This window comes from Tursiops truncatus, chromosome 2, assembly GCF_011762595.2.
Source record: "Tursiops truncatus isolate mTurTru1 chromosome 2, mTurTru1.mat.Y, whole genome shotgun sequence".
Classification (NCBI taxonomy): domain Eukaryota; kingdom Metazoa; phylum Chordata; class Mammalia; order Artiodactyla; family Delphinidae; genus Tursiops; species Tursiops truncatus.
Window position 1 is genome coordinate 28557334 of NC_047035.1, and position 25287 is coordinate 28582620.

At 41.6% G+C, this 25287-nt stretch overlaps 3 protein-coding genes across 16 annotated transcripts in view; 1 reads left to right on the top strand and 2 right to left on the bottom strand.

The window, feature by feature from the left end:
* LIN52 (lin-52 DREAM MuvB core complex component) overlaps positions 1-3025 on the bottom strand; it is a 120845-nt gene extending 117820 nt beyond the window's left edge. Inside the window, exon 1 of one of the 10 annotated variants that reach the window (XR_012329905.1) lies at positions 2683-2945. Coding sequence is in view for 7 of the 10 variants with exons in the window: in XM_019921229.3 (XP_019776788.1) it covers positions 2683-2713 (31 nt within the window). In the remaining 3 variants the exon portion in view is untranslated. Of the gene's footprint in view, positions 1-2682 lie in introns of all 10 variants that reach the window. The other 9 variants (XR_002173480.3, XR_002173479.3, XM_019921229.3 and 6 more) reach the window with 9 other exon arrangements.
* Positions 3026-3203: 178 nt separating this feature from the next.
* ALDH6A1 (aldehyde dehydrogenase 6 family member A1) lies at positions 3204-13945 on the top strand. 2 transcript variants are annotated; one of them, XM_073800283.1, is made up of 6 exons: positions 3206-3348; positions 10892-10951; positions 11972-12046; positions 12987-13148; positions 13377-13455; positions 13704-13945. In XM_073800283.1, the coding sequence occupies exons 1-6, from the start codon at positions 3292-3294 to the stop codon at positions 13793-13795; spliced, it is 525 nt and encodes a 174-aa protein (XP_073656384.1). In that variant the 5' UTR covers positions 3206-3291; the 3' UTR covers positions 13796-13945. The 2 variants fall into 2 exon arrangements, with proteins under 2 accessions (XP_073656385.1, XP_073656384.1); XM_073800284.1 differs by lacking the exon at positions 13377-13455 and having other exon boundaries at positions 3204-3348; positions 13704-13922.
* A 4455-nt stretch (positions 13946-18400) lies between these two features.
* BBOF1 (basal body orientation factor 1) overlaps positions 18401-25287 on the bottom strand; it is a 39691-nt gene continuing 32804 nt past the window's right edge. For 2 of the 4 annotated variants that reach the window (XM_073800264.1, XM_073800263.1), the window contains 3 exons: positions 24392-24466; positions 24110-24224; positions 18401-18993 (listed from right to left, as the gene is read on the bottom strand). In XM_073800264.1, coding sequence (XP_073656365.1) covers positions 18748-18993; positions 24110-24224; positions 24392-24466 — 436 coding nt within the window. In that variant the 3' untranslated portion in view covers positions 18401-18747. Of the gene's footprint in view, positions 19361-20419; positions 20474-24109; positions 24225-24391; positions 24467-25287 lie in introns of all 4 variants that reach the window. The other 2 variants (XM_073800265.1, XM_073800266.1) reach the window with 2 other exon arrangements.

The window sequence follows — 25287 nt, forward strand, 5'->3', positions numbered from 1 at the left end:
TTGGGAAAGAACTCAACTCTAATAAATTGCCTAACTAAAGCATCCAAAAATGGCAGCCAAAAAAAGCTGTGTGAAACACAAAATGCCAATTTTCAAATTCCCAAGGAATGTTACTGATGGAAAGTTCAACCATAACAAAATAAACTTATTGAGAGTAGGACCCAATAACCAACAAGTGTGACCCTATGATACCACAATCTGGGGCATAACTCAGACTCTACTGTGAGTGTTATTCTCATACATTAAGTAATTAATGGCTTTACTTAGATTTCAATTTTCTCCTTTTCAAAGATGTCCCAGCAATTTTAGCGTTAAAAAGAGAAACACTAGGGCTTCCCTGGTGGCTCAATGGTTGAGAGTCCGCCTGCCGATGCAGGGGACGCGGGTTCGTGCCACGGTCCGGGAGGAACCCACATGCCGCGGAGCAACCCACATGCCGCGGAGCGGCTAGGCCCGTAAGCCATGGCCGCTGAGCCTGCGCGTCCGGAGCCTGTGCTCCGCAACGGCTCACAACAGTGAGAGGCCAGCGTACCAAAAAAAAAAAAAGAGAGGAACACTAAATGACCTAAACTTTTTTTCATAGCAAGATAATTTAATGGTGATAATTTTAAATCTTAAAGACAGAAACAGGTGGAACACTAAAAATAGAAGTGAGAGAGCTAGGCAGTGGAATATTTTAGGATAAGATACTTATTTAGAAGCTAAATTTAAGTTCAAAGTGCTCAACTTGATTTTGTCAGATTAAAAAGATTACAGGGAGAGGGTGAAGCTCTGTAAAAGATGAGCATGAAAAGTTTTAAAAATCTAGAGTGCACATTGAGTGAGAGTGGATATGGCTAAAAGACCAAAGGAAAAAAATACATTTCCAGTATTCTTCATGGCCAAAGAGAGGAAAAGAAGTTGAGAGAAGACAGGGGAAAAATCAAACATAAGGAACAAAACTTTTAAATATAAAGACAACTTAGTAATAAGCTAAAAATTTTAAGAGCAATTACTTCTACTTCTATCACTTGGCTGGCTTTTTTTAAAACTGTGGTAAATTATACATAAAATTTACCATTTTAATCAGTTTTAAGTGTACAGTTCAGTGGCATTAAGTACATTCACATTGTTGTGCAACCATCGTCACCATCCATCACCAGAACTTTTTCATCTTCTCAAACTGAAAGTCTGTACCCATTAAACAATAACTCCCCATTCCCTTGGTTGATTTTTTAAATGCCCTTTTTTTTTCCTGGGGGGGGGGGGGAAGGACATTTTAACAAGAGAGCACCCAGGCAAAATAATCTCTTTTGACTCCCAACACCCATAATTTCTTATACAGTATGTACCCGTGCTCAAAAAACTTAAGACTCAGTTAAACTTAAAACTAAGTAATTTATTATTTATGCATATATCTAATCAGTCTTTCAATAAACATGAATTGAAGGCCTACTGCTTGCCAGGCACTGTGCTAAGCCCTGGGATCCAACTATGAACAAGACAGACTTGGAATTTACAATCTGGTGTGAAAAGGGCAAAGTTAACATAATAACTATTCTGTCGATGAAGGTACAGAGAAAGTGAATAATGGTGAAGAAGGGCAACTCCAGATACTGTGTTCTGGGAAAGCCTCTCTGGGAGGCGACATTTAAATGAGACCTGAAACTGCAAAAGTGTTTACGTGTTTGATTAATCTTTTCCTTTCCCAAAGCACCTAGAAGAACGCCTTTCATATAGTAAGATCTCAGTATAGCTTTCCTGGCCTCAATTTCCTCATTCCTGAAACGAACTTCCAAGATTCCTTCCAAACACAAAATACCTTTGTTTGACAGAAAACTAACTATCAGTGAAATGGACGCAGGGATGGAGGTGGTCGAAGCAAGAATTAAGTGAGTCCAGAAATGACTGCAAGATCCTAACCCTAAAGCAGAACGGAGCGCAAAACCCTGTGGGTATACCAAAACCACTCAATTACTATCTGAGATGACTTGCCTCTTAGACAACATATAAGCAGAAATCGTTCATTCACTCAGACTTAAGAAACAACACATAAAGCAGAAGCTACAGAGGTTGAGACGTGTGCATGACTACGCTAGAAAGCTCAATTCTCATTTTCCTCGGGACTCTCACTGCGAGGGATCGAGAGGGTCTCTTCCTTAGCCGCCAAGGCAACGGTCCCAATCTAAGCAGACAGGAGAGAGTCACGTTTCTCTTGCGGTTCAATCCCGGGATGAAGTCAGCCACCAACCCTAGCAAGCGCTTAAGAGAATCGTTCCGGATGCTCAAAAAGAGGAGAATCGACCCTTCAATGGGGCGCCCGGAGGAGAAAGCTACACTAAGGCGCCTCCTTTCCTCTGCAGTATGTCCTCCTCGGCCCTCAGCCTCACCCAAATGGGGCTTTAGCGTACTAAAGCGGACCAGGGCGGAGGACCAAGGCGACTCTCGTCCTTTTGCCCAGAAAGGGTCCCAAGCAGGTGCCCTCCTCCACCCGCCTGGTACATTGCAGAGAAACTGGGCACCTCCAGAGCCGCTGTGAAGAACCGGCGAACTGAAGATGCACCCACCTTCCATGGAAAAGAAGTGGAAGGGAAAGGAGAGCCCACGAAAGATATGTAAGTTCGAGGGGCAGACGGAGAGTGGAAGTTCCCAGGAGAACACAGAAGGAGGTTGCAGGCGAAGGGTCCCTAAACCGGCTCTTACCGTCTGTGGGAGACGCCATCTTCCAACCCATGTCACGTGACGTGGCCAACCGTCGGCGGGAAAGCAAGGATCCATAAACCACGCCCCCAAAGAGAAACCCTATCCCCAACACACGGCCTGGTCTAGTTTCCCCGCCCCATAGGGCAATGTTTCCATGGCTCAGCCCCCAGTGCTTGCCATACCCCCTCGCGCCGTGGGTGAGGCGGAGCTACTGCAAAATTCTTGCAGGATCTTATTTACTTTCTTCAGTGGGTGGGGCCGCGGTTGTGCCTGTGGCCAATCCCGGTTCTGGGTTCGGGGGCGGCTTCCCCGTGTGCTCAATATAGAGTACCCAAGTCAGGGGCGGCTTCCCTACCTCCGCCAACAGAATTTGTTGAGGTGGAGGGGGGCGGCGAGAGCTCTATCACTTCTGACCAATCGCATACCCCCAGGCCTGGGACTGAGGGGGCGGAGTCAGGTGTTAGGACGAGTGATTGGCTAGGGGAAATTGTCCTTTCCACCAATGAGGAGGTGCGGCAGGATGGAGGGGAGAGGCCTGGCAGCAGTAGTGCTTGTGGACAGACTCAGACTGTAGAGGTGCGGGGGGCTGAGAAGACGCAACCGAGAGCCATGGCGGCGGTGGTGGCGGTGGCGGCGGCGGCGGCAATGCGGACCCGGATCCTGCAGGCGAGTGAGGGTGGCGCCAAGGGGTCGCGAAACTAGAAATTCGGTCCTTTCCGTCCGCTCTCTGAGCCAGCCCCTTCATGGCTGACCCTCCTGTGCCCATCGGACCAGTGCGGCCCTGTCCCACACCTTACTCAGTATCCGCCTTCGTTGGATCCAGCCCTGGACTATCACCCCTCTCCCTTTTATTCTTGAGACTCCCTCTTTCTGGCTTTGGTCCACTCTCCTCCTCCAGCCCTGCCCCGCCCCTTGCCGTCACTCTCTTGCCCTCACCTCTATCGGTCGGCCCACCGTCTTTCCCTTTCACCTCTGCACCAGCCACCTCTCTGCCCCAGCCACCTCTCTGCCCCCAAAACTCCCCTTCTGGTCACCTTTCTTAGCATCCTGCCGGGAGCATCGAGATTGTTCCCTTCCCCCACCCTTCCCTTCACTGTCTACAGTCCGAGGTAAAGGCGGAGGTAGGAGGCACACGAGGGGCGAGGGTCAGTGAATGAACTTTGAATCTCCTTCTAGAAGTGTACACTAGGTTTTCCCTCAAAGCAGCCATTTGCTGAGCTATTTTCCCCAGCTATGGGTCTTTGTATTTTCCACAGGCTGTGGGCTGTGCCCTTGCTTGCCAAGACTTTGAGTTTAACTTTCTCTCAGCAAAGTTACAGTGTTTATGTTGGCCGTGAATAAGGACACATAGTTAATGCTACCAGTTTGTTCCAAGCATATGCAAAGGACTAAACATCTCTAAAGCACGTGATAGAAAATGGGAGCCAAGGAAGACAAGAAGTGTAAGTTCCAAGTTCCCACCCCCAAGTCAGCTCCTAGCCTGACTCAACTCTGCCCGTGGGGGTGGGGTGGGGGGATTAGGTCCTCTCTGAAGCCAGCCTAAGAATAGGAGATACAGAAGCTGCATGCCTGAGGCCTGTGATTTACAACTCTGTTCATAGCCTTTCCCCACCCCCACCCCCCGCCCCACAACCCCCCGTTGTTCACAGCCTTACAAGGACTTAGATTATGAGGCAAGATTTACTACAGGCAACATTCTGGAACCTGCAAGAAGCAATTTTGCTTCTCTTACTCATTATATCCAGCCTGGGAACTTCTTCCTCTATATTGCTGGGCTGTTAGATAATATTAGTATTTACCAGGTTTCAGTGAGTTCTACTGCAGAGACCGTGCATTTTTAAGATTCTTAGCAGAATCGGCAAAGATTCCTGTTTAAATATGCTATTTAATGGGACAGTGTGGAGAATGGGTTGGAAGGGTTTGTCAAATGATCTGGCTTTCCTCATATTTCTTGATGTGATCCTAGTTCCGATTTTCTAGGTTTGTTTGTTTTTTTGTTTTTTGTTTTTGTAGTAGAGAAACAAAGTTTCCATCCTATACTTTCCATTACCAACTTCGCCTCAAACTCTTCTACTGAAATTGACTTTTTTCCTTTGCCTCCTCTGCCATCACAAGTCATTGAGAGCCTTAAGAAGCTATTTTGTCCTTTGCATCAAGGAAAAGAATCTCCCTTCCCAAGTACTTTATTTTAGAAATAGACACTGTTTTCTGATTCATTTTCAGAAACTTCTGAGTTGACCTGGAAAGAACAGAGATAGTAATTCTAAGTCAACTAGGAGCTACTGTAACACGACACTTTGATAAAGAGTAGTCTAGATTCTGGCAGTCAAGATATTATCACTCCCATTTAAAGATAAGAAGACTGGTCTGAAGTGACTCAATGACTTTCTTCAGTGATGCAGTGGAAAGAGCACAGGCTGCACAATCATACTTGGGTTCTATCCCAGCACCACCACTTCCTAGTTTTAAGAATATCTGTGAAGATTAGAATTAATATAATGAAGTAAGTTACCTGACACTAAAGGTCATCCAAAGTCTCCCAACTAGTAACTAATGCGGCTGAGAATTCAGGACTTACATCTTGGCATCTCTTTCTGTGTCAGGCACTGTCCCAAGCTTTGGGAAAGGAGAGATAAGTAAAATATTCACTGAAAACCCCCCTATTGTAATGCAATGATAAGTGCTAAACAGTAAGAGTGCACACAGTACTGTAGGAACCTAGGGAAAGAGCCCCAAATTCCACCTGTGCAATTCAGGAAAAGCTTCCAAAAGGGGTTGATCTGGGTTTAAGTATTGCAAGAGTAGGAGGCCTTTAGGTAGAGGGGAAGAAATTTCTTGGTAAAGGAAATAGCAAGTATGAAATAAACATCTAGAGAACAAGGAGTTTGTTGTGACTGGACATAGGATAGTTTTTTCAGCAACAGTACTAATGAGTGTGTCTTGGAAAATGAAGAAAAGAAAGGAGATCTAACCTTTCAAAACTATATGATAATGTTTTATTATACCAGATGCAGTGCCTTTTATACCCTCTTGACAGCAGGGAGACTGTGTGCCAATGACAAAATAAAACTAAGTGGCCTAGGGCTTCCCTGGTGGCGCAGTGGTTAAGAATCCACCTGTCGGGCTTCCCTGGTAGCGCAGTGGTTGAGAGTCTGCCTGCTGATGCAGGGGATGCGGGTTCGTGCCCCGGTCCGGGAGGATCCCACATGCCGCGGAGCGGCTGGGCCTGTGCATCCGGAGCCTGTGCTCTGCGATGGGAGAGGCCACAGCAGTGAGAGGCCCGCGTACCGCAAAAAAAAAAAAAAAAAGAATCTGCCTGTCAATGCAGGGGACACGGGTTCGATCCCTGGTCCGGAAAGATCCCACATGCTGCAGAGCAACTAAGCCGGTGCGCCACAACTACTGAGCCAGTGCTCTAGAGCCCGTGTTCCACAACAAGGGAAGGCACTGCAATGAGAAGCCCATGCACCCGCAACGAAGAGTAACCCCCGCTCGCTGCAACTAGAGAAAGCCCGCATGCAGCAATGAAGACCCATCACAGCCAATAAATAAATAACTATTTTTTTAAAAAAGAAAACAAAAAAAAACTAAGTGACCTAGAATGCTCCAGTTGGCTAATCCGTGCATTTTCTGCCCTGTAAGAGAATTTACATGAAACAAAATTAATATCCAACAATTGCTTGATGTGTACTCATTCTTTCATTCTGCAGAATATTACTGAGTGCTTACTCTAGTCCAGGAATGGTGCTAGGGGCTTAGGACACAACCATCTAGTGATCTAAGGGAGAGAGACTTAATAATTAAATAAGCTACTATTCCCTAGTGCGATATGAGAAATAGAGGAATTCGGGTGTTTTATGAACTTCATAATCAGGTACTTAGCCTAGACCAGAGATTGAGACTTAAAAACTTCCAACTCTGCTACTGCCCCTCTCACTCACAGGAGTTAATCTTGTTTTTTCTACTTCAGAGGAAACAAAAACCATTAGATGAGAATGTCCTCAACTTCCTGCTAGCAAGCCTACAGAACTGACCTGTACCTGTACCTGTACCCAAAGTGATAGGGAGCTAAGGAATAGACGTGAGCCAAGCAAATGTGATGAAACAATTCCAGGCAAGAGGGAGCAGCATGTGCAAGGGCAATGAGAGCACAAAACATGTTCTGAACAGCTGGAGCATAGAGAGAGCAAGGAGGAAAGCAACAAGCTAGGAAACTAGAGAAGTAAAGATACTATGTAGAGTCTTCTAAGCAACGTCAAGGTGAGTCTTTATCCCAAGGACAATGGAAAGCCATTGGTAGGTTTTAAACAAAGGAGTGATCTAACCAGGTTTGTGTTTTAGAAAGACCCTCGGGCTATGGAGTGGAAACTAGATTCAGAAGGTTTAAGAATGGAGGCTGGGAGACCTGTTAGGAAACCATTGTTGAAGTCCAGGTGAGAGACAATGATGGTATAGACTTCGGTGAGGGTAGGAGGGGTGGAGAGAAGGGGGTGCATTTCAAAGACTTCTGGGAGGACATTGCCAGGACTTGTTTGATTCACTGAGGAGAGAGAGGGAGGAGTTGGGGTGACATTCAAGTTTCTGGCTGGGCAGCTAGGTGGATAGTAGCCCCATTTACTGAAAGATGGGCTATAGGAAACAGAGCCGGTTGGTGGAAGGAAGATGAGGTCAGCTTTTTCAACATGTACCTAAATAACATCCAAGTAGAGATGTGGTGAAGACAGTTATGTAGGTATTACCTGAAGAGGAAGATTCTGGTGAGGAATTACAGATTTGGGCATCACCAGGATCTAGATAATTAAGCCACTGGAGTTGATGAAATCACCCAAGGAGAGTTCAGGAACTCCTTGTTCAGGAACTCAACCATTAGAGGCCAGGTATAGGAGACTGAACCAGCATAGAAGGCATAGAAAAAGTGGCCCAAGAAATAGAAAAGATACCAGGGCATCACAGAATACAAGTGGAGAGGGGATTCAGACAGAGGGCATGATTAAATAACTCTCCACCTCTGCTGAGAGGTCAAGTACAAGAAGGACTCGGAAGAGTCCATGGTATGGAGGAAGTCACTCGTGTTCAATCATAAAGCTTGGAGCTGATTGAAGAGTTAGTGGGAGATGGGGAGGTAATTGGTATAGAGAACTCTGGCTATTGGATGGAGAGAGGTTTAAGGTACAGGAAAGAAAGGATCATTGATGGAGGTGTCCGAGGCAGGAGGAACAGTTCAGAGCACAGGTGCAGAGATTAGCCTTAGATTACAGGACAGACACCTCTTCAGTCAGTCCACCTCTGTGCACCTCTGTCTCCCAGTCACTCTGTCCCTGTGAACTTTGGTAGCTACCTTCTCCACTATAAGAGGAAGAAAGGAAAAAATGATGGGTATTTGTCAGTTTTTAGGCTTACTGGGAAGAAGTTGAGGAAGTTCCCATCTGATGGTTTCTGTTTCCGCTGAAGTAGAAAAAATAAGATCAGCTCTTTTTTTTTAATTAAAAAAATTTTAATTGAAATATAGTTGATTTATAATGTTGTACCAATCTCTGCTGTACAGCAAAGTGACTCAGTAATACACATATAGACATTCTTTTTTTAATATTCTTTTCCATTATAGTTTATCACAGGATATTGAATATAGTGCCCTGTGCTATACAGTAGGACCTTGTTGTTTATCCATCCTATATATAATAGTTTACATCTGCAAGATCAGCTCTTAAGAGTGAGAAGGAAAGGAACAGAGTTGAAAATTTTAAGAGAATTGTTAAGTTTTGAAATAGCAAGGAGTGTGAGCAAATAAGTATTTATAGTAATAACAACATGTAATGAGCACCAACTACTTGCTAGCTATTTTTCATACCTGGACAAGCTTGATCTCAGTAACTCTGTAAAGTAGGTAAACAAGATTCAGTGCCTGCCCTCGCGGAATTTATAGTCTTTGGGGTAACAAACAAGTAACTAGGTCATTACAACACAGACAGATAACCTCTTAGGTGAAATAAAGGCTGCTATGGAGTACAAAAAAGGACAGCTAACCAAGTCTGGGGTGGGGGACAGTCAGGCAATATAAGCTGCCCAGTGGACCTTTCTTTCGTTCAGTAGATATTTACTGAACACCTACTGTGTAGCAGGTACTGTGCTGGTATTCGGAACGTGACTATAAGTAAGACATGGCGGTCTCCAGGAGAGTGTTGATGGTTTGAAATAGCTTTTGTGGGGACTGGGAGAGGAAGCAGACCAGGCATTTGGAAGGACTGTCTGCTGGCCCAAAAGACCAGCACCCTTTCCTCTAGACAGTACTACAGGCACACAAACAAATTCTTGTACTTTATGCAGCCCTAAACTCTTTGGTTAACATGATTTCTCTTCAGACAAGGTAATAGATTATTAGATTGCAGCTTCCTTTTACAACCCAGTCTTGACTATTTTAGTTTGCTCACTTTGATTAGACTTCAGTATTTCTTATATCAACTTGCATAGCATATATACAAACTATTTTTTTTTAGAGAGTGACTTTATTGTAACTGATCCCCCCGACCCCTGCCATTTCCTGATTAAATCCTATTACCTGTATAACACATTCTTTTCCTATTAGGTACATGTGGCTTTTTTTTTTTTTTAATTTATTTTTGGCTGTGTTGGATCCTCATTGCTGTGCGCCGACTTTCTCTAGTTGTGGCGAGCGGGGTCTACTTTTTGTTGTGGTGCGCAGGCTTCTCATTGCAATGTCTTCTCTTGTTGCGGAGCGCGGGCTCTAGGCGCGCAGGCTTCAGTAGTTGTGGCACGTGCGCTCAGTAGTTGTGGCTTGTGAGCTCTAGAGCACAGGCTCAGTAGTTGTGGCACACGGGCTTAGTTACTTCGCAGCATGTAGGATCTTCCCAGACCAGGGCTCGAACCCGTGTCCCCTGCATTGATAGGGAGATTCTTAACCACTGCGCCACCAGGGAAGCCCACATGTGGCATTTTAAAAAACAGCTTTATTGAAATAAAATTGACCTAAAATAAACTGTACATATTTTAAAGTGTATAATTTTTTTTATTTGTTTATTTTTGGCTGTGTTGGGTCTTCGTTGTTGTGCATGGGCTTTCTCTAGTTGCAGCAAGCAGGGGCTACTCTTCGTTGCGGTGTGTGGGCTTCTCATTGCAGTGGCTTCTCTTGTTGCGGAGCACGGGCTCTAGGCGTGCAGGCTTCAGTAGTTGTGGCATTCAGGCTCAGTAGTTGTGGCTCGTGGGCTCTAGAGTGCAGGCTCAGTAGTTGTGGTGCACGGGCTTAGTTGCTCCACGGCATGTGGGGTCTTCCCGGGGTAGGGATTGAACTCGTGTTCTCTGCATTGGCAGGCGGATTCTTAACCACTGCGCCACCAGGGAAGCCCTAAAGTGTATAATTTGATGTTTTAATATTTGTATACACCTGTGAAGACGTCACAATCAAGATAGTGAACACATTGCCCCAAAACGTTTCTCACTTACCCCCTTCCTCTTTTCCTCCTCCGTCGTCTCTAGGTAACCACTCATCTGCTTTCTGACATTACCTTTTACATTTTTTAGTTTTATATAAATGGAATCATACCGTATATACTCTTTTTAAGTCTTAACTTCTTTCACTCAGTATAATTACTATAGTTATCCATGTTGCATATATCAATAGTCGATTCCTTTTTATTGCTGAGTAGTATTCCAACATATGGATATACCATACTAGTTTCCCTATTCACCCATCCAATTGTGGACATTTGTGTTGTTCCCAAATTTTAGGCTGTTACCAATAAATTTACCATGAACATTCATGTTTTAAGTATTTGTGTGGGCGTATTATACATACATTTGACACTTGGTTATATACTATCTTATATTCAACACCTATTGTGTTAGACACCATCCTAAGTGTTTTCTTATTTTTAGATTTATGGTGACTACATGTACCAGGCCAAAAATTAGAAAAATATGGTCTAATGACAAAATAATATTTTTTTAACCAGGACTGTCCTGGAAATTGAGCACATGATCATTATGGTTTATTGTTCTCTCATAGTTTGCTGTGTCTCATAGTCTCACAACTTTTCTCTTTATAAAGCCTGTATGACCCTTGAGAGCAAACACCAAGTCCTTTTTCATATACCCACAGTAACTAGTATAATGTTAAGCATATAGTAGCCATTCACTAAATTTTTAATAATTTTCTGCTCTCATTTATCAAAATAACCATTCTTTTACCTCCCAGGTTTCTTCCAAGGTGAACTCCAGTTGGCACCCAGCATCCTCCTTCTCTTCATCTTCAGTGGTGAGTTTATTTGGTAATAAAGGCTGACTTCTGAGAAGGAATCCAGTATAATTTGGGGGTATTCCCATTTATCTTCTTTACATAATTATGATCAGAGTTTATCTGATATTTTGTATCTTGGTTTTCTTATATTGTGTCTACTATATTGTAAGCATTTACAATATTGCATGGTGGTCTTTATGATTATGATTTTTAATGGCTATATAATATTCTATCAGGTAGATATAGCCTGAATTAACTAATAATTTTTCCAGATAACATTTAGACTTACTCTGTTTTTCAGTATTATAAAACAAACATTTATTTATGTAGTTTTCTTCTTTCCCTTCTGAATTAGGATTACTGTGTCAAAAGATACATTTTCTTGGCTTCTAGAGGTTTTCTTGAGCCTGCCAGAAAGGTTGTCTTCTTTACAACCTTTAGAGTTGTTTTTACAGACGTACTGTCTATCAGCCATTTGCAGTAACGAAACCCGATATATAAGGACTGGTGCTCAAAATCCTGTTTATATAGAAGCATGCACATACTGTAACATAGTAATCTTTCACCTTTTTTGGCCCACAGACCACTTTGAAAATTTAATGAAAACAAGCTACTTCTCAGAAAAACTACATAGATAGAAATGTCTTTTAAAATCTTTTGATCATAAAGGTAATGCATGCTCATGGTAATGTGACAGAAAGTCAGCTGGGCCAAGACGTCCTAATAGCTAATCTTTGTTAACACAGAGTCTACTGCTTTTTTAGTATAAGCTTCTCAGTGGCATATATTTACTCGTGAAGTTCCACTGTGTGATTAGCAGGGAATTTCCCATTTACAGAGAGATCACAGTATTGAGAGGCTCTGCCCCATATTAATAAGCACTATAGACAAGTATATTGTATATCTCTTTCCTAGTGCTAACATTTCTAGAAGGCAGAAAATTCAGTTATCAACCCCAATTCCTTTTCTCTTTGTGAAAGAGAGAAGTAAAGCAACTAACTAATACAAAGTTTTGTGGGTTTTTTTTTTTTTCCCCAGCCATCTGTAAAGCTTTTCATTGATGGGAAATTTATTGAATCCAAAAGTGACAAATGGATGGACATCCACAACCCCGTAAGCAAAGCTGCTTTGGGACTTAAATTTAACTAGCCTAGAATTCTGGGAACATGGTGGGAAAATAGGGACCAGGGTGTCTATTGTGAAGCACATGGCGCTGCCCCTGCGACTATATGAAAAATGAAGAAGGTGGGGCAGGGACAAAGGATGATGTGCTGCTTTTTTAAAAAAAAAAAAGATTTATTTATTATTTGTTTATTTATTTTATTTATTTTTGGCTGCATCGGGTCTTAGTTGCAGCACGCGGGATCTTCGTTGAGGCATGTGGGGTCCTTGTTGCAGCGTGCGGGCTTCTCTCTAGTTATGGCTCACAGGCTCCAGGGCACGTGGGCTCTGTAATTGTGGTGTGCGGGTTCCAGAGCACATGGGCTCTGTAGTTTGTGGTGAGCAGGCTCTCTAGTTGAGGGGCGCGAGCTCAGTAGTTGCGGCACGCGGGCCTAGTTGCCCTGCCGCATGTGGGATCTTAGTTCCCTGACCAGGGATCGAACCTGTGCCCCCTGCATTGTAAGGCAGTTTTTTTTTTTTAATTTATTTATTTAATTTATTTAGTTTTGGCTGCGTTGAGTCTTTGTTGCTGAGTGCGGGCTTTCTCTAGTTGAGGCAAGCGGGGGCTACTCTTTGTTGCTGTGCGCGGGCTTCTCATTGCAGTGGTTTCTCTTGTCACGAAGCACAGGCTCTAGGCGCGCAGGCTTCGGTAGTTGTGGCACGTGGGCTCAGTAGTTGTGGCTCACAGGCTCTAGAGTGCAGGCTCAGTGGTTGTGGTGCATGGGCTTCGTTGCTCTGCGGCATGTGGGATCTTCCCAGACCAGGGATCGAGCCTGTCCCCCCTGCAATGGCAGGCAGATTCTTAACCACTGCACCACCAGGCAAGCCCTAAGGCAGATTCTTTACCACTGGACCACCAGAGAAGTCCCTGATGTGCTGCTTTCTCCATCAGGCCACCAATGAGGTCATTGGTCGGGTCCCTCAAGCCACCAAGGCTGAAATGGATGCAGCAGTTTCTTCCTGCAAACGTGCTTTTCCCGCATGGGCAGACACTTCAATATTAAGCCGTCAGCAGGTCCTGCTCCGCTATCAACAACTCATTAAAGAAAACTTGGTAAGAAATCTGAATGGTATAATTTTCCAAACTGTTGCCTAGGGGATACTTGTCACTCTCATAGAGGCACTTTTAGCTGCTCTCCCTAACTGTACAATACAGAGAGACATAGATCATGGCTCTCTCCCTCATAGTACTTCTCCCTGACTTTTATTCTTTTTTGGCTGCCTGAGAACTAACAGGAGGCACATCCTTGCGTTGGTTTCTATTTGTGTGTTTTCTCTCTAGAAAGAAATTGCCAGGTTAATCACGCTGGAACAAGGGAAGACCCTAGCGGATGCCGAAGGAGATGTATTTCGAGGCCTTCGTAAGCAGGGATTCCTCATGGGGAGTTCAGGGACATTGGGAAGAAGCAAAGGAAAATGAGAGGCAAAGACCCCAGATGGGGGATTGCTTCTACCTTTATGTAGATTTTGCTATCCCATGATATCTTTTTTAATACTTATGGGAAATGACAGTACTCAGGTATCTGTGGGATTGGTTTACTTCATTCATTATTTTACTCAAATGATCTTCCAAATGGCATATGTATTGCACTTTCTTTTTCCCATTCAGATAATCTCACTTTACGCAACCCCTTCACACGGCAAGTCAGTGTTTCTTCCCTCTGTCGTTGGTCTTGCCACTCAGGGCTGACTAGAGCATGACAAAACTAAATAGTGCACAGTGTGGAGAGTTGGTGGCCCGACTGCTCCTTCTCTGTTCCAGAGGTGGTTGAGCATGCCTGCAGTGTGACATCCCTCATGCTGGGAGAGACCATGCCATCCATCACCAAAGACATGGACCTTTATTCCTACCGTCTGCCTCTGGGGGTGTGTGCAGGCATTGCTCCATTCAATTTTCCTGCCATGATCCCCCTTTGGATGTTTCCCATGGCCATGGTATGTGGAAATACCTTCCTAATGAAACCATCAGAGCGAGTCCCTGGAGCAACTATGCTTCTTGCCAAGTTGCTTCAGGACTCTGGCGCCCCTGACGGAACACTGAATGTCATCCATGGACAACATGAAGGTAACTGCCCCTCTGTACATGGCACTTAATCTGGATACCAAAAAATCAAGGTGTTGAGTCAGTGATGGGGTGTTTTAGGATGAAGGACCTAGGGATGAAGGGATTTACTAGTAGTAACCTCCATGTTTGAAGATAATGTTTGTTGATTGTTTTGCCACCTCTGTGCTAAGGTAACTAACTGGGGAGTAGCGGTGCTTCTTGCCCTATAGAATACATTAGGACAAAGAAATATGGTTAGGGCAAGATACAGATGAGATTAAAGAGAAGTTTTCATTTCAGTATTGAGAGAATTTATAAGGTTATTTAACTCAGACTTTATAGATCTCAGAGGTACTGAAGTCCTTCTGATTCATATAATAATAGCTAACACTTGAAAAGTGCTTCTGTGTTTCAAGCACTGTTCCTAATGCCTTCTATATATTATCTCATTTAGTCTTTACAACAACCCTTTGAGGTAGGTACTATTATTTTCCCATTTTACAGATAAGAAAATTGAGGTATAATGAAATTAAGTGATTTGCCCAAAGTCACGTTGCTAGAAACTGTCAAAGTCGGGATGTGTATACTTAAGAAGGCTGACCCTGGTTTTTACTTTTAAATACTATGCTCTATTGCCTCTCACATGAGGGCACAGTAGTATCTGAGAGTCCCAGTATAAGTGACAGTTGAGGAAATATCACATTCGTAAAGGACAAAAGGAAGAGTTGAGTATTGAAAGGCTATTATTTTGGAGGAAAATAGGAGTTGTAGCCTTCAGAGTTAGATTAAAAGTAGAAATTCTGGACTAGCAAGTGGAAAAATAATGAAAGAGAAGAGGTTAAATAAGATTTGTAGTTTAAAGAATTTAAGAGAGGGACTTCCCTGGCAGTCCAGTGGTTAAGACTTCTCGCTTCCACTGCAGGGGACGCAGGTTAGATCCCTGGTCGGGGAACTAAAATCCCACTAGCGGTGGAGCGTGGCCAAAAAAAAAAAAAGAATTTAAGAGAACAAGGACAGAACTCCAAAATGGGAATCCAGGGTAGAAGAACAAAAGTATGAAAACTTCTCATTCATAATAGTGAGAAAGGGAGAAATTTGCTTTGCTGAGAATCCCACAGCCCTTTTTTCCTTTGTGGTAATCATTTATTTTCTTCTTAAAGCTGTAAACTTTATTTGCGATCATCCTGATATCAAAGCAATCAGCTTTGTGGGATCCAACCGGGCAGGAGAGTACATCTTTGAGAGAGGGTCAAGACATGGCAAGAGAGTTCAAGCCAATATGGTAACTTCTTATTCCTTTTTCCCCCAAATTCTGTTATATGTATTAAAATTACCTAGAAAAAGCCCCTCAGCAGAGGCGCCACTCATCCCACTCTAATGCCAGTGTTTCTTTATTCACAATTCATCCTGGTTGTCTTCCCTTTAACCATGAACAGTGTGATGAGTTTTATTCTCTGTCACTTTAATTACCTTTTATCTTAACCAGGTAATCTTGGTGATAAAGTCACATTTCTCCTTAAGAATGATATTCAAATTCTCTGGGCTTCAGCAGTAACTGCCAAGTTCTGCTTCTGGCCCTGTTTCTTCCTTCAACCATTCTTCCAGCTAGACCCCATCCTTCCTGCCTTTAAGGCGTATCCTAACTACTAATGTCAAAGATATGATCTTCCCTAAGAGCCCAGACTATTTAAGGCTCTGGAAAGAGCCAGATATCCCTGTATGATATATGAGTGTGGTTTACTTGGCTGCATAGTTTTGCTGTTCCTTAGTGACTAGCTCCTCGCCAAATACTTGGCAATTCTTTGATACTAAATATAATGTCCAGTTGCTACTTTCTTACCCTTCCACTAATGTTGCAAAAAGCGTAGCCACCTATGTATAGGCTTGGAGACTGTTCATGATATGCCCATTTGTTTCTTTTCATGGCTGGATGTGTTTTGGCCAATTTGATTTATGCCCCTCCCAGTTCACTACATATTTCTTGAATGTATTCTGTGTCTAACATTATACTATGTGTAATGGGATACAGTTAAGTAGCAGACATGGTATCTATTTATGTACTCAACTATAGCTGTACCTGGAAACATGTGGAAATGACCATATGTCAGTCCCACATAGAAGTTTATGAGGCTGTGTATCTAGAAGCAAGCCAATTGGGGGAATTTCTTTCCGGAAATTGTGTATCAGGAGCCCTACCTCCTATTTTGCCTTTCAGCTGGCTACTGGCAGCTCTATGTTTACATTGCTCTTCATATAACTGGAACCTCTGACAAACAACAGATTCTTTCCTAGCTAACTTAGGAAAGAGAAGGGAGTTGTCCTTGGCTCCTGGATGCAGTGTTTAGCCTGTCAATTTGACCGAACGTGATTGAGGCAGTGTTTTGTTTTTGTGGGGGGGCGTTTGATAATGGTTTTGATCTAAATAAACACCTATCAGCTTTTCAGCTGAGGAAGTGAAGCAAAAGTAACCTGGAGACTTACTCAGTGTTACCAGTACTTCAGCAATATCAAAATGATAATAAATCTATTTTCAAAGCAACACAGGATAAATTCTCGAGCCCTTTCCTTAAATTCTCATCTGAAATCTCAGGTTCTTTAATTTCTTAGCCAAATTGTATTTTGCCAAGGAAGATTCATGTACTTTCTGTATTTCCTTAGGGAGCCAAAAACCATGGGGTAGTCATGCCAGATGCCAATAAGGAAAATACTCTGAACCAGCTCGTTGGGGCAGCATTTGGAGCCGCTGGTCAGCGCTGCATGGCTCTTTCAACAGCGATCCTTGTGGGAGAAGCTAAGAAGTGGCTGCCGGAGCTGGTAGAGCGTGCCAAAAAGCTGAGAGTCAATGCAGGTAACCAGTTATCTGCCTGGCTTCTTTAGACTTTGCATCTGTGGCACTAAACTCTTGATTTTCGCGTTGGCCTTGTCCAGTGGGAGCAATCATGTTTATTCTTTCCATTGTCTCTCTTTGTGCTGTACTACTTGTCATTTTGATTCATCTTTATTTAGCACTCATAATTTATGTTAATGAAGACCTTAAATACTTCTGTGTTGTTCTACAGGAGACCAGCCTGGAGCTGATCTTGGCCCTCTGATCACCCCCCAGGCAAAAGAGCGAGTCTGCAATCTGATTGATAGTGGAACAAAGGAAGGAGCTTCCATCCTTCTTGATGGGCGAGATATTAAAGTCAAAGGTTATGAAAATGGGAACTTTGTTGGGCCAACCATCATCTCAAATGCCAAGGTGAACAACTCTGGATTATTTATTTTGCAAATATATAATTTTGTGAAATTAGCTAAAGGCACCTCATTCATCTAATTTATAAATGAAGACACTTAATGACTAGAGACCTCATCTCTTGCCAGAATTACTCAGTTATTTTATCTCAAGTCTGAATGAGTCTCCCCTCCTGACTTCCAACCTCTTTCCACTATACCAGTGGTTGGATAACTTAAGAGCTAAAGAGTAAATATTTTTGGCTTTGCAGGGATAAATAGTCTCTGTCACAACTACTCGACTCAGCTATTAACATGGTGTGGTTTTATTCCAATAAAGCTTTATTTATGGACAATGGAATTTGAATTTCATATAGCTTTAGGTGTCATGATTGATTTTTTTCAACCATTTAAAAATTGTAGAAACCATTCTTTGCTTGTGGGCTGTACAAAAACTGGCAGCAAGCCACTCCAGCTCACAGGCCATTATTTTGCCAGTTCCTATCTTACGTTATACTTCTTACTTGTTTAATGTTAAATTCTTCTTCCCGCTCCTTCTTACTGCCTAGCTTATAGCTATTGCAGTGTCTCCATCAATATATCAGCCCCCAATAGTTATTGAAAACCTACATCTTCACCAGAAAGTGACAAAAGAAAAAGAATTGGTGTCAATTTTTATTTATCAAAACTGAAAGTTGCTCAGCGAAAATGACAATGACTCCTCAATGACTATATTGAGGAGTTTTTTTGAAATTCAGATCTCCCCACTAATCCTATTATAATCCTGAATAGTCAAGAGCTGAATCTAAGTGTAGTAGAAATTATGAGATTTCTTGCCACAGAGTCATTGAGGAAAAATCCACTTACCAGCAACAAACACAGCTGACCAGCTGCAGTGGTAAAAGATGTTTTCAATGTTTAATGTGACCTGATACCAAAATAAAGATGTACAGACTCATTTGGGAGGCAAAGGAACAAATGAGAATAGATTGTTTATGTTACAGAAAACTTAGCACAGGATTTCTTTAAATAGAAAAATTCGCCTGTGGTGTTTTTAATATATATTTGATTTATTCAAAAAATGAATTTTCAAGTAGTTTTCAGTAAGATAACAATTGGATAAACAAGTAATACAGGCATAAAACAGGAAGCTAGTGATGGGTCATGAGACCTAAAAATACAGTGCTTAAAGAAAAGGAGTGTAGTTATATAGTTACAGTAATAGGAATTTCAAGTTATTTATGATTGGTAGCTTGGAAGATGGAACACAGCAAGAAAGGACTTTTTTTAATAGGTGATTTAAAATGAAAAGAGATTATTACTAACATAAAAGCTGTTCATTAAGCAACTGGGTAATAAAGTACCAAATAAGCAAGAAATACTGACTTCTTTTCTGCTACATCACTCCTGGCAGCCAAATATGACCTGTTACAAAGAGGAGATTTTTGGCCCAGTTCTTGTAGTTCTGGAAACAGACACTTTGGATGAAGCCATCAAGATCGTAAATGACAACCCATATGGAAATGGAACTGCCATCTTCACCACCAATGGAGCCACTGCTCGGAAATATTCCCACCTGGTAGATGTCGGACAGGTTTGTGAACAGAATTCTTAGGATATTCTTGTAGCCATTTACTGTTTCCTATGTAAGGGGAGAAGGTAAACAGCGATCAGTCACTGCCCCTCTGATCTCCCTCAGGAATAAAAGCTCATGGGATGCAGGATCGGGTGGAAGGTGGGTAGTTAAAATTGGTCTCTCTGATGCCAAGCATTTGGGCTTCTGAATGGAAAGTTCCTTTGTTTTTCTTAGTATTTGACATGGATTTGTTCTGCTTTAGGTTGGGGTGAATGTGCCCATTCCAGTGCCTTTGCCAATGTTCTCATTCACTGGCTCTCGAGCTTCCTTCAGGGGAGACACCAATTTCTATGGCAAACAGGTGACTTTAAAAAATATATTTTTCCTCTAAGAAACTTTCTTGAACATATTCAGGAACAAGTCAGTAGTTTCCCTAGAAAAGATATAAAAGTTAACAAAATTTTGCCAATTCCTGAATAACTCAAGGCAACAGAGTTTTTGGGAAAGAGCATGAGTAAATCCAAGCCTTTGTATATGTCCTCTCCTCTGCCTGTGACCCTCTCTTCCTGTATCCCCCGTTTCTCCCCCCTTTTCATCTGACTGTTAACCCCCAGTTTAAAGTGTGGACTCCTCCAGAAAATCACCTCTGACCATCACCATCCCCTTCAGTGTTGGGTTGGGTATGTCCTCATGTGCTCCCACTGCACACATTGCTCCCATAATAGTTACTCATTTACTAAAAATTTTATTGAGCACCTTCTGTATATTAAACACTATTCTATAATAAAAATTATATAAATGCAGCACCGAACAAAAAATAAATAAATAGAGCAGATCTGGAACCAAATTACCACTATTATCACATCCTTCAACTGGTGCATATATCCTAAAGCAAGAACAGGCATGGCATGTTCAAACAGCAGAAATGGGGTGGAGCACAGTGAGTGAATAAGGAAGATAGTGGTAAGAGATGAGGTTAGAGAGGTAGGCAGAGGCAAGTCATGTAGTAGGACTATTTAAGCCATGTTAAGAAGCTCTCATCACACTGTAATTATTATTTACTTATCTGCAGAACGTGGCACAGAGCAAGTACCCAAATACGTGTTGGACAAATGGGCTAGTGAAAGTTCTTTGTAGTCCCACAGAAATACAGCCATCTTGGGACCTTCAGTAAAAAGTTACTTATTTTCTATACAGGTCTCCCTTTTATAGGTTAATAATAAATTAACAGTGGGATTACACAGCAGGCTCTGACCGTGTAGCCAGCTGGTTAAGAAACACTGTTTGGAGGTGGATTATCCAGTTTGTGCATTAGTCACAGCTTTTGTAAAATTGACTAGTTTGATACTATTAGAAATTTCTTTCAAGGGAAGCAGAGTAAAACTCTTGCTTAAAATAGTTTGTCAGTTTTGGAGTTTTTTTCCTGCTATGTCTTTGTTTAATTACTGTAAGTTACTCTGGTGAGTGAGGCATCTTAGAGTAAAAGACTGACCTTATATACAGTTTGAAGTCTTAAATCCTTAGGTACTTAAATTGCTATTTTGCACTATGGAAAGAAGACATAAAAGTATCATTCTTACATAATAAAATGTAAACTTCAGTTGTATCTTATATTGGAAGTATGTAATAATCTCTAAAGTTGTTTTCACTATATTAACATTGCCCAGATTTTGTCTAATAATTCTAGAAGAGTATTTTAATCAAGCTGGTGTGTTTTTTTCTAACAGTATCCTTCTAGCTTGCTAGTAATTTTATGTGTTAGATCTGCAGTCTATTCTCTTTTACTCAAGCCTATTCTTATAATATAAATACAAGTTTAATAGTTTACCTTGTTCAATTTTTCCATTTAGATGTGCCAGGTAATATGCTAAATGTTTTACATAAATTATCTCATGAGCAATATATTTAATTTTGGTTGCACCTATTCCTCCAGTAGGAACGTGAATAGCATTTCATAGCATCTCCTTCAAAAGTGATTAAAAGAGGAATCATGAAACCCCCAGGCATATATGATAACTCCCTCTTTCTCTCTTTTTTTTTTCTTTCTTTGTTCTCTTTAGGGCATCCAGTTCTACACTCAGCTAAAAACTGTCACTTCACAGTGGAAAGAAGAAGATGCTTCTCTTTCCTCACCTGCTGTAGTCATGCCTACCATGGGCCGTTAGAAATGAGTTGTTCTGGACTCAGTCCATCCTGAGTAATTGCCCTTTATTCTTGACCAACTCCAACTGCCAACTTTGCTCAGATCAGATCCCTGGGATTGGAACACTATGTAACTAAAATCTTTCACAGGACCATTATCCCCTGTTAAGTAGTTAATAGGGAGACTCCTAGTGTAATTCTGAAACCAGATTTTCACTTGCTCTTCATAATTTTATTTTTGAGGTCACTGTTCTAACTGTGAAATGCTTCTCTGGAATAAGAGCTTAGACCTGATTTCTAAAAATTTTCCCCTTTTCTGATGACTTGAAGGAAGGGAACATTAGTGTGTGTAAAGACGATCTTCCAAGGAAGAGGATCTCTTGTATGGGGAAATAGGTCAAAAATAATTCACCCTTTGGTTGGTCGTCAAACACAGCCCCACATAAATGCCAGTGGGTGAGGCCTCTCTGTGAAGCTTTGCTGAGCCTCTCATTTATCCCACACCATACAAGATATAATCCATCTCTACTTATCCCACAGATGTGACAACTGCTTCTGTCTTTTCTGCTGAATGCCACTTTGTCCTAGTGACTCATGACCACTAATTCTATCATTGTCACTGTTCCTGCTCCTTAAAACCACTTCCCAAGGATACCTCAGTATGCATTGGATAAATCAACTTTTTGTGGTGTGTGCCAAGCGTTAAATTTCAGGGTTTGCTTTAGCAATCAATTAATGCTTCAGTCATTAATTCAGATGCCAACAGGATTTTTTTAGAAAACTATTTCAAAAGTTATATCAGGCCCAGAAATCAAGGGGTATTCCAAACCATGAAAGTGAGCAAGACTCTTTTTTTTTTTTTTTTTTAATGCTTAACAGGATCTCATGTTTATTGAGAAGTGATTAATGGCAGTTTCTCATTGGCTGAATCAGAAACTGAAGAAACATTCACTACATGTTTTACAATATTTTTCTCTTCCAAAATGCATTTCTGTAAACAAGTTTTAACCACTGTTCTTAGCTTTGAAATCAAATTAATGCTGAACTTAATCAGTATAATCAGTATAAGAACAGAACATTTCTTAGGACTCCTAGTACTTTACTTTGAGTAACAAAGGGTCCGAGAAAATGAACCACCCTTAAAGATACAACCTTGGGCGACACTGTTAAATTCTCCAAGACAAAAATTCTTCCTAAAAATGTTCTTCCCGTTTGGAAGGGAAAAACCAAATTCCTACTTCCTGGGGTGGAGGCTCAAAACCTTCAGACTCAAGTGTTCTCCAAGTATGTGCAAGACTGTTGCCTAAAGTAAGTCTAACCTGATATTACTTGTCAAAATTTTTATATTGTTCTTTCCTCTTGCCTGCATTTCTCATTTGTGATACTTTTTTTTTTTTGCGGTACGCGGGCCCCTCACTGTTGTGGCCTCTCCCGTTGCGGGGCACAGGCTCCGGACGCACAGGCTCAGCGGCCATGGCTCATGGGCGCAGCTGCTACGCGGCATGTGGGATCTTCCCAGACCGGTACAAACCCGTGTCCCCTGCATTGGCAGGCGGACTCTCAACCACTGCGCCACCAGGGAAGCCCTGTGATACTTTTTAATGAAAGAACCCTAATGTAAAGTAATTAACTGGGGCCTAAGAAATTTCAAAGCTTTCCATGTGTGAAGTAGTCAAAGAAATGCTTTGACAGATTCTTCTGCTACCATTAATTCAACTGTCTTTATGCTTTTTGTTTCTTTGCTATAGCTCAACTTTAAGTCAGAACAGAAATTTATGTGCTAAACGGAATAGATTCTGTCTTTTTGCTCTACCATGCCAGTTGAATCCTGTCTTTCTGATATGGTCTTCACCCATTGACCTAGGAGAAGGCTTCTCATTTCTGATAGAGTAGTCTCTGGTCCTCAGCCAGATGACATAGGTCATTTATTTTTCTGCTTCCTCATTAGTTACGTAGATAATGCTAACCTATTCCATGGGGGTTATTTAATGAATTAAGGATGGTAAAAACCTTTAAAATGTTTGTGCATTCTGGATTTTAGGCTTATTACTACCACCTGTTGGATAGAATGTCAAAATCTTTAATCACTTAAGGTGATTGAACGTTAATAAAATACATTTATGACCCTCCTGGCGCTTTTTTTTTTTTGGATTTGCCTGCCTAAAGGTGAGGCAATAAAAATTTATAATTTCATAATAGAATGCCTCTTGTTTTATCTCTTATCACAGCTGACAACTGGTAGTAATATTTAATCCAGTCCAACAACTACAGGCTGGGTTGAATAAAAGGTCATATTGTCTAAATTCCAAGTGGAATTAAATATAATCACAGAGACTCCTAAGTTTTCCTTACATTTAAGGAAAATTACTTTTTAAGAAATGCTAACTAATCAGAATTGTGCTGCTCTAATTGGAATCAACTCATTTGGCTAGGTACTTGCTACTCAGAAAAGTTTCTAATTTCTTAGATGGAAAAAAATCTGTACAGTTGTGTTCATGCTAGTAGCTGCTAAAAAATTCAGTATTTTCTTTTTGCTCTGATGTGGCCTCACTGGAAATTTCTCACATTTTACATTGTACTAATTGATTATGTACAACAAATTACAAGTAAAAAGCTCTTAAAAAGAAAACCTGGCTTTTTTTTTTTTTTAATGGTACCGTACTTCCTTATAATGCCTTTGTCCGCTAGCTTATAGTGACCCAGACTTCCCACCTCTGTCCAAAGCCAACAATTACATGGTCACTATGTTTATTCTTACATAAAGGATAGTACATATTTTAACTGGGCTATATATTTCAAAAGGCAATTTATAGGTTTTCCACACTAAAAGAGGCACAAATAAGCATTTGCATTAAATATGTCTTCCTTAGTGTGGATATTGTTTATTAAAATGTCCACAATCTCACACTAATGTTATTACTCATTTCAGTGATCCCTGAGAGCTCCCAACTAGTAGAGAAAAGAACTGTGACTTAGAGGAAGCTGCATGAGGAAGGGGAACAATTATGTATATTGTTTGGTTAGATTACAGACTCCTTACTTTATCAGACTCTTGTGATCCTTTCTGAATATTGGGTATCACCAGTTCACCAGTAGAGTCTAAGATTGGCACTTGCTGGGTGATGAAGGTGTGATCTTGAAGCTTACTTTCATCCCTACAATAATGACAAAGTAAGACTTGTCAACAACCACACACACGGAACTTGGTTCAGAACAATAATATACTTGTTATGTTATTCTCACTCAATTCTAGTATGTATAAGATGTCTACAACCACCATTGTGATCAGGCTCATGTTCATTGCTTTGTCAAGAGAGCTTACCCAAACTCCTTTGTTGTTTCATCATCAGGACCAATATAGTCTGGAACTGGAGGTTTAGAACTCTGGCCGTATTTCCTGTAGTGGGTATAAGTTAACAATGAGGCAGTGTCTCCACATGCCCTGTATTTCAACTACACTTTAAAACTGCTAAAGGAAAAAAATAATAATAATAATAAATAAATAAATATAGGACTTCCCTGGTGGCAGAGTGGATAAGAATCCACCTGCCAATGCAAGGGACACGGGTTCGATCCCTGGTCTGGGAAGATCCCACATGCCGCGGAGCAATGGAGCCCATGGCCACAACTACTGAGCCTGCGCTCTAGAGCCACGTGCCACAACTACTGAGCTCACATGCCACAACTACTGAAGCCCGTGCTCTGCAACAAGAGAAGTCACTGCAAGGAGAAGCCCGTGCACCACAACAAAGAGTAGCCCCCGCTCACCATAGCTAGAGAAAGCCAGCATGCAGCAACAAAGACCCAACGCAGCCAAAAATAAATAAGTAAATAGAAATTTAAAAAATAAATAAATATAAAACTGCTAAAGGGAAATGCTTCAGTTGGATGGGCTTCTTATTTTCAAAAATGAGCTTTCATACTCACATAGAGGCAGTATAATATTAGGCAAGTTAATTTAAACTTACATTCTCTTAAAGTTGAGACATGTTGAACTTAAGAAATGGAAATATTTATGAATATAATCATGATGATACTCATAAAATAGCTATTAAGGGCTTCCCTGGTGGCACAGTGGTTAAGAATCAGCCTGCCAACGCAGGGGACACGGGTTCGAGCCCTGGTCCAGGAAGATCCCACGTGCCGCAGAGCAACTAAGCCCGTGTGCCACAGCTACTGAGCCCACGTGCCACAACTACTGAAGCCCACGCGCCTAGA

What these genes read in the sequence shown, in the direction of transcription:
- ALDH6A1 (XM_073800283.1), top strand. Translation starts at nt 3,292, where the DNA reads ATGGCGGCGGTGGTGGCGGTGGCGGCGGCGGCGGCAATGCGGACCCGG. An exon ending in TGCGGACCCGGATCCTGCAG is followed by an intron (nt 3,349 to 10,891) that starts GCGAGTGAGGGT and finishes TTTACCTCCCAG; the next exon opens with GTTTCTTCCAAGGTGAACTC. An exon ending in AACTCATTAAAGAAAACTTG is followed by an intron (nt 13,149 to 13,376) that starts GTAAGAAATCTG and finishes TTTTCTCTCTAG; the next exon opens with AAAGAAATTGCCAGGTTAAT.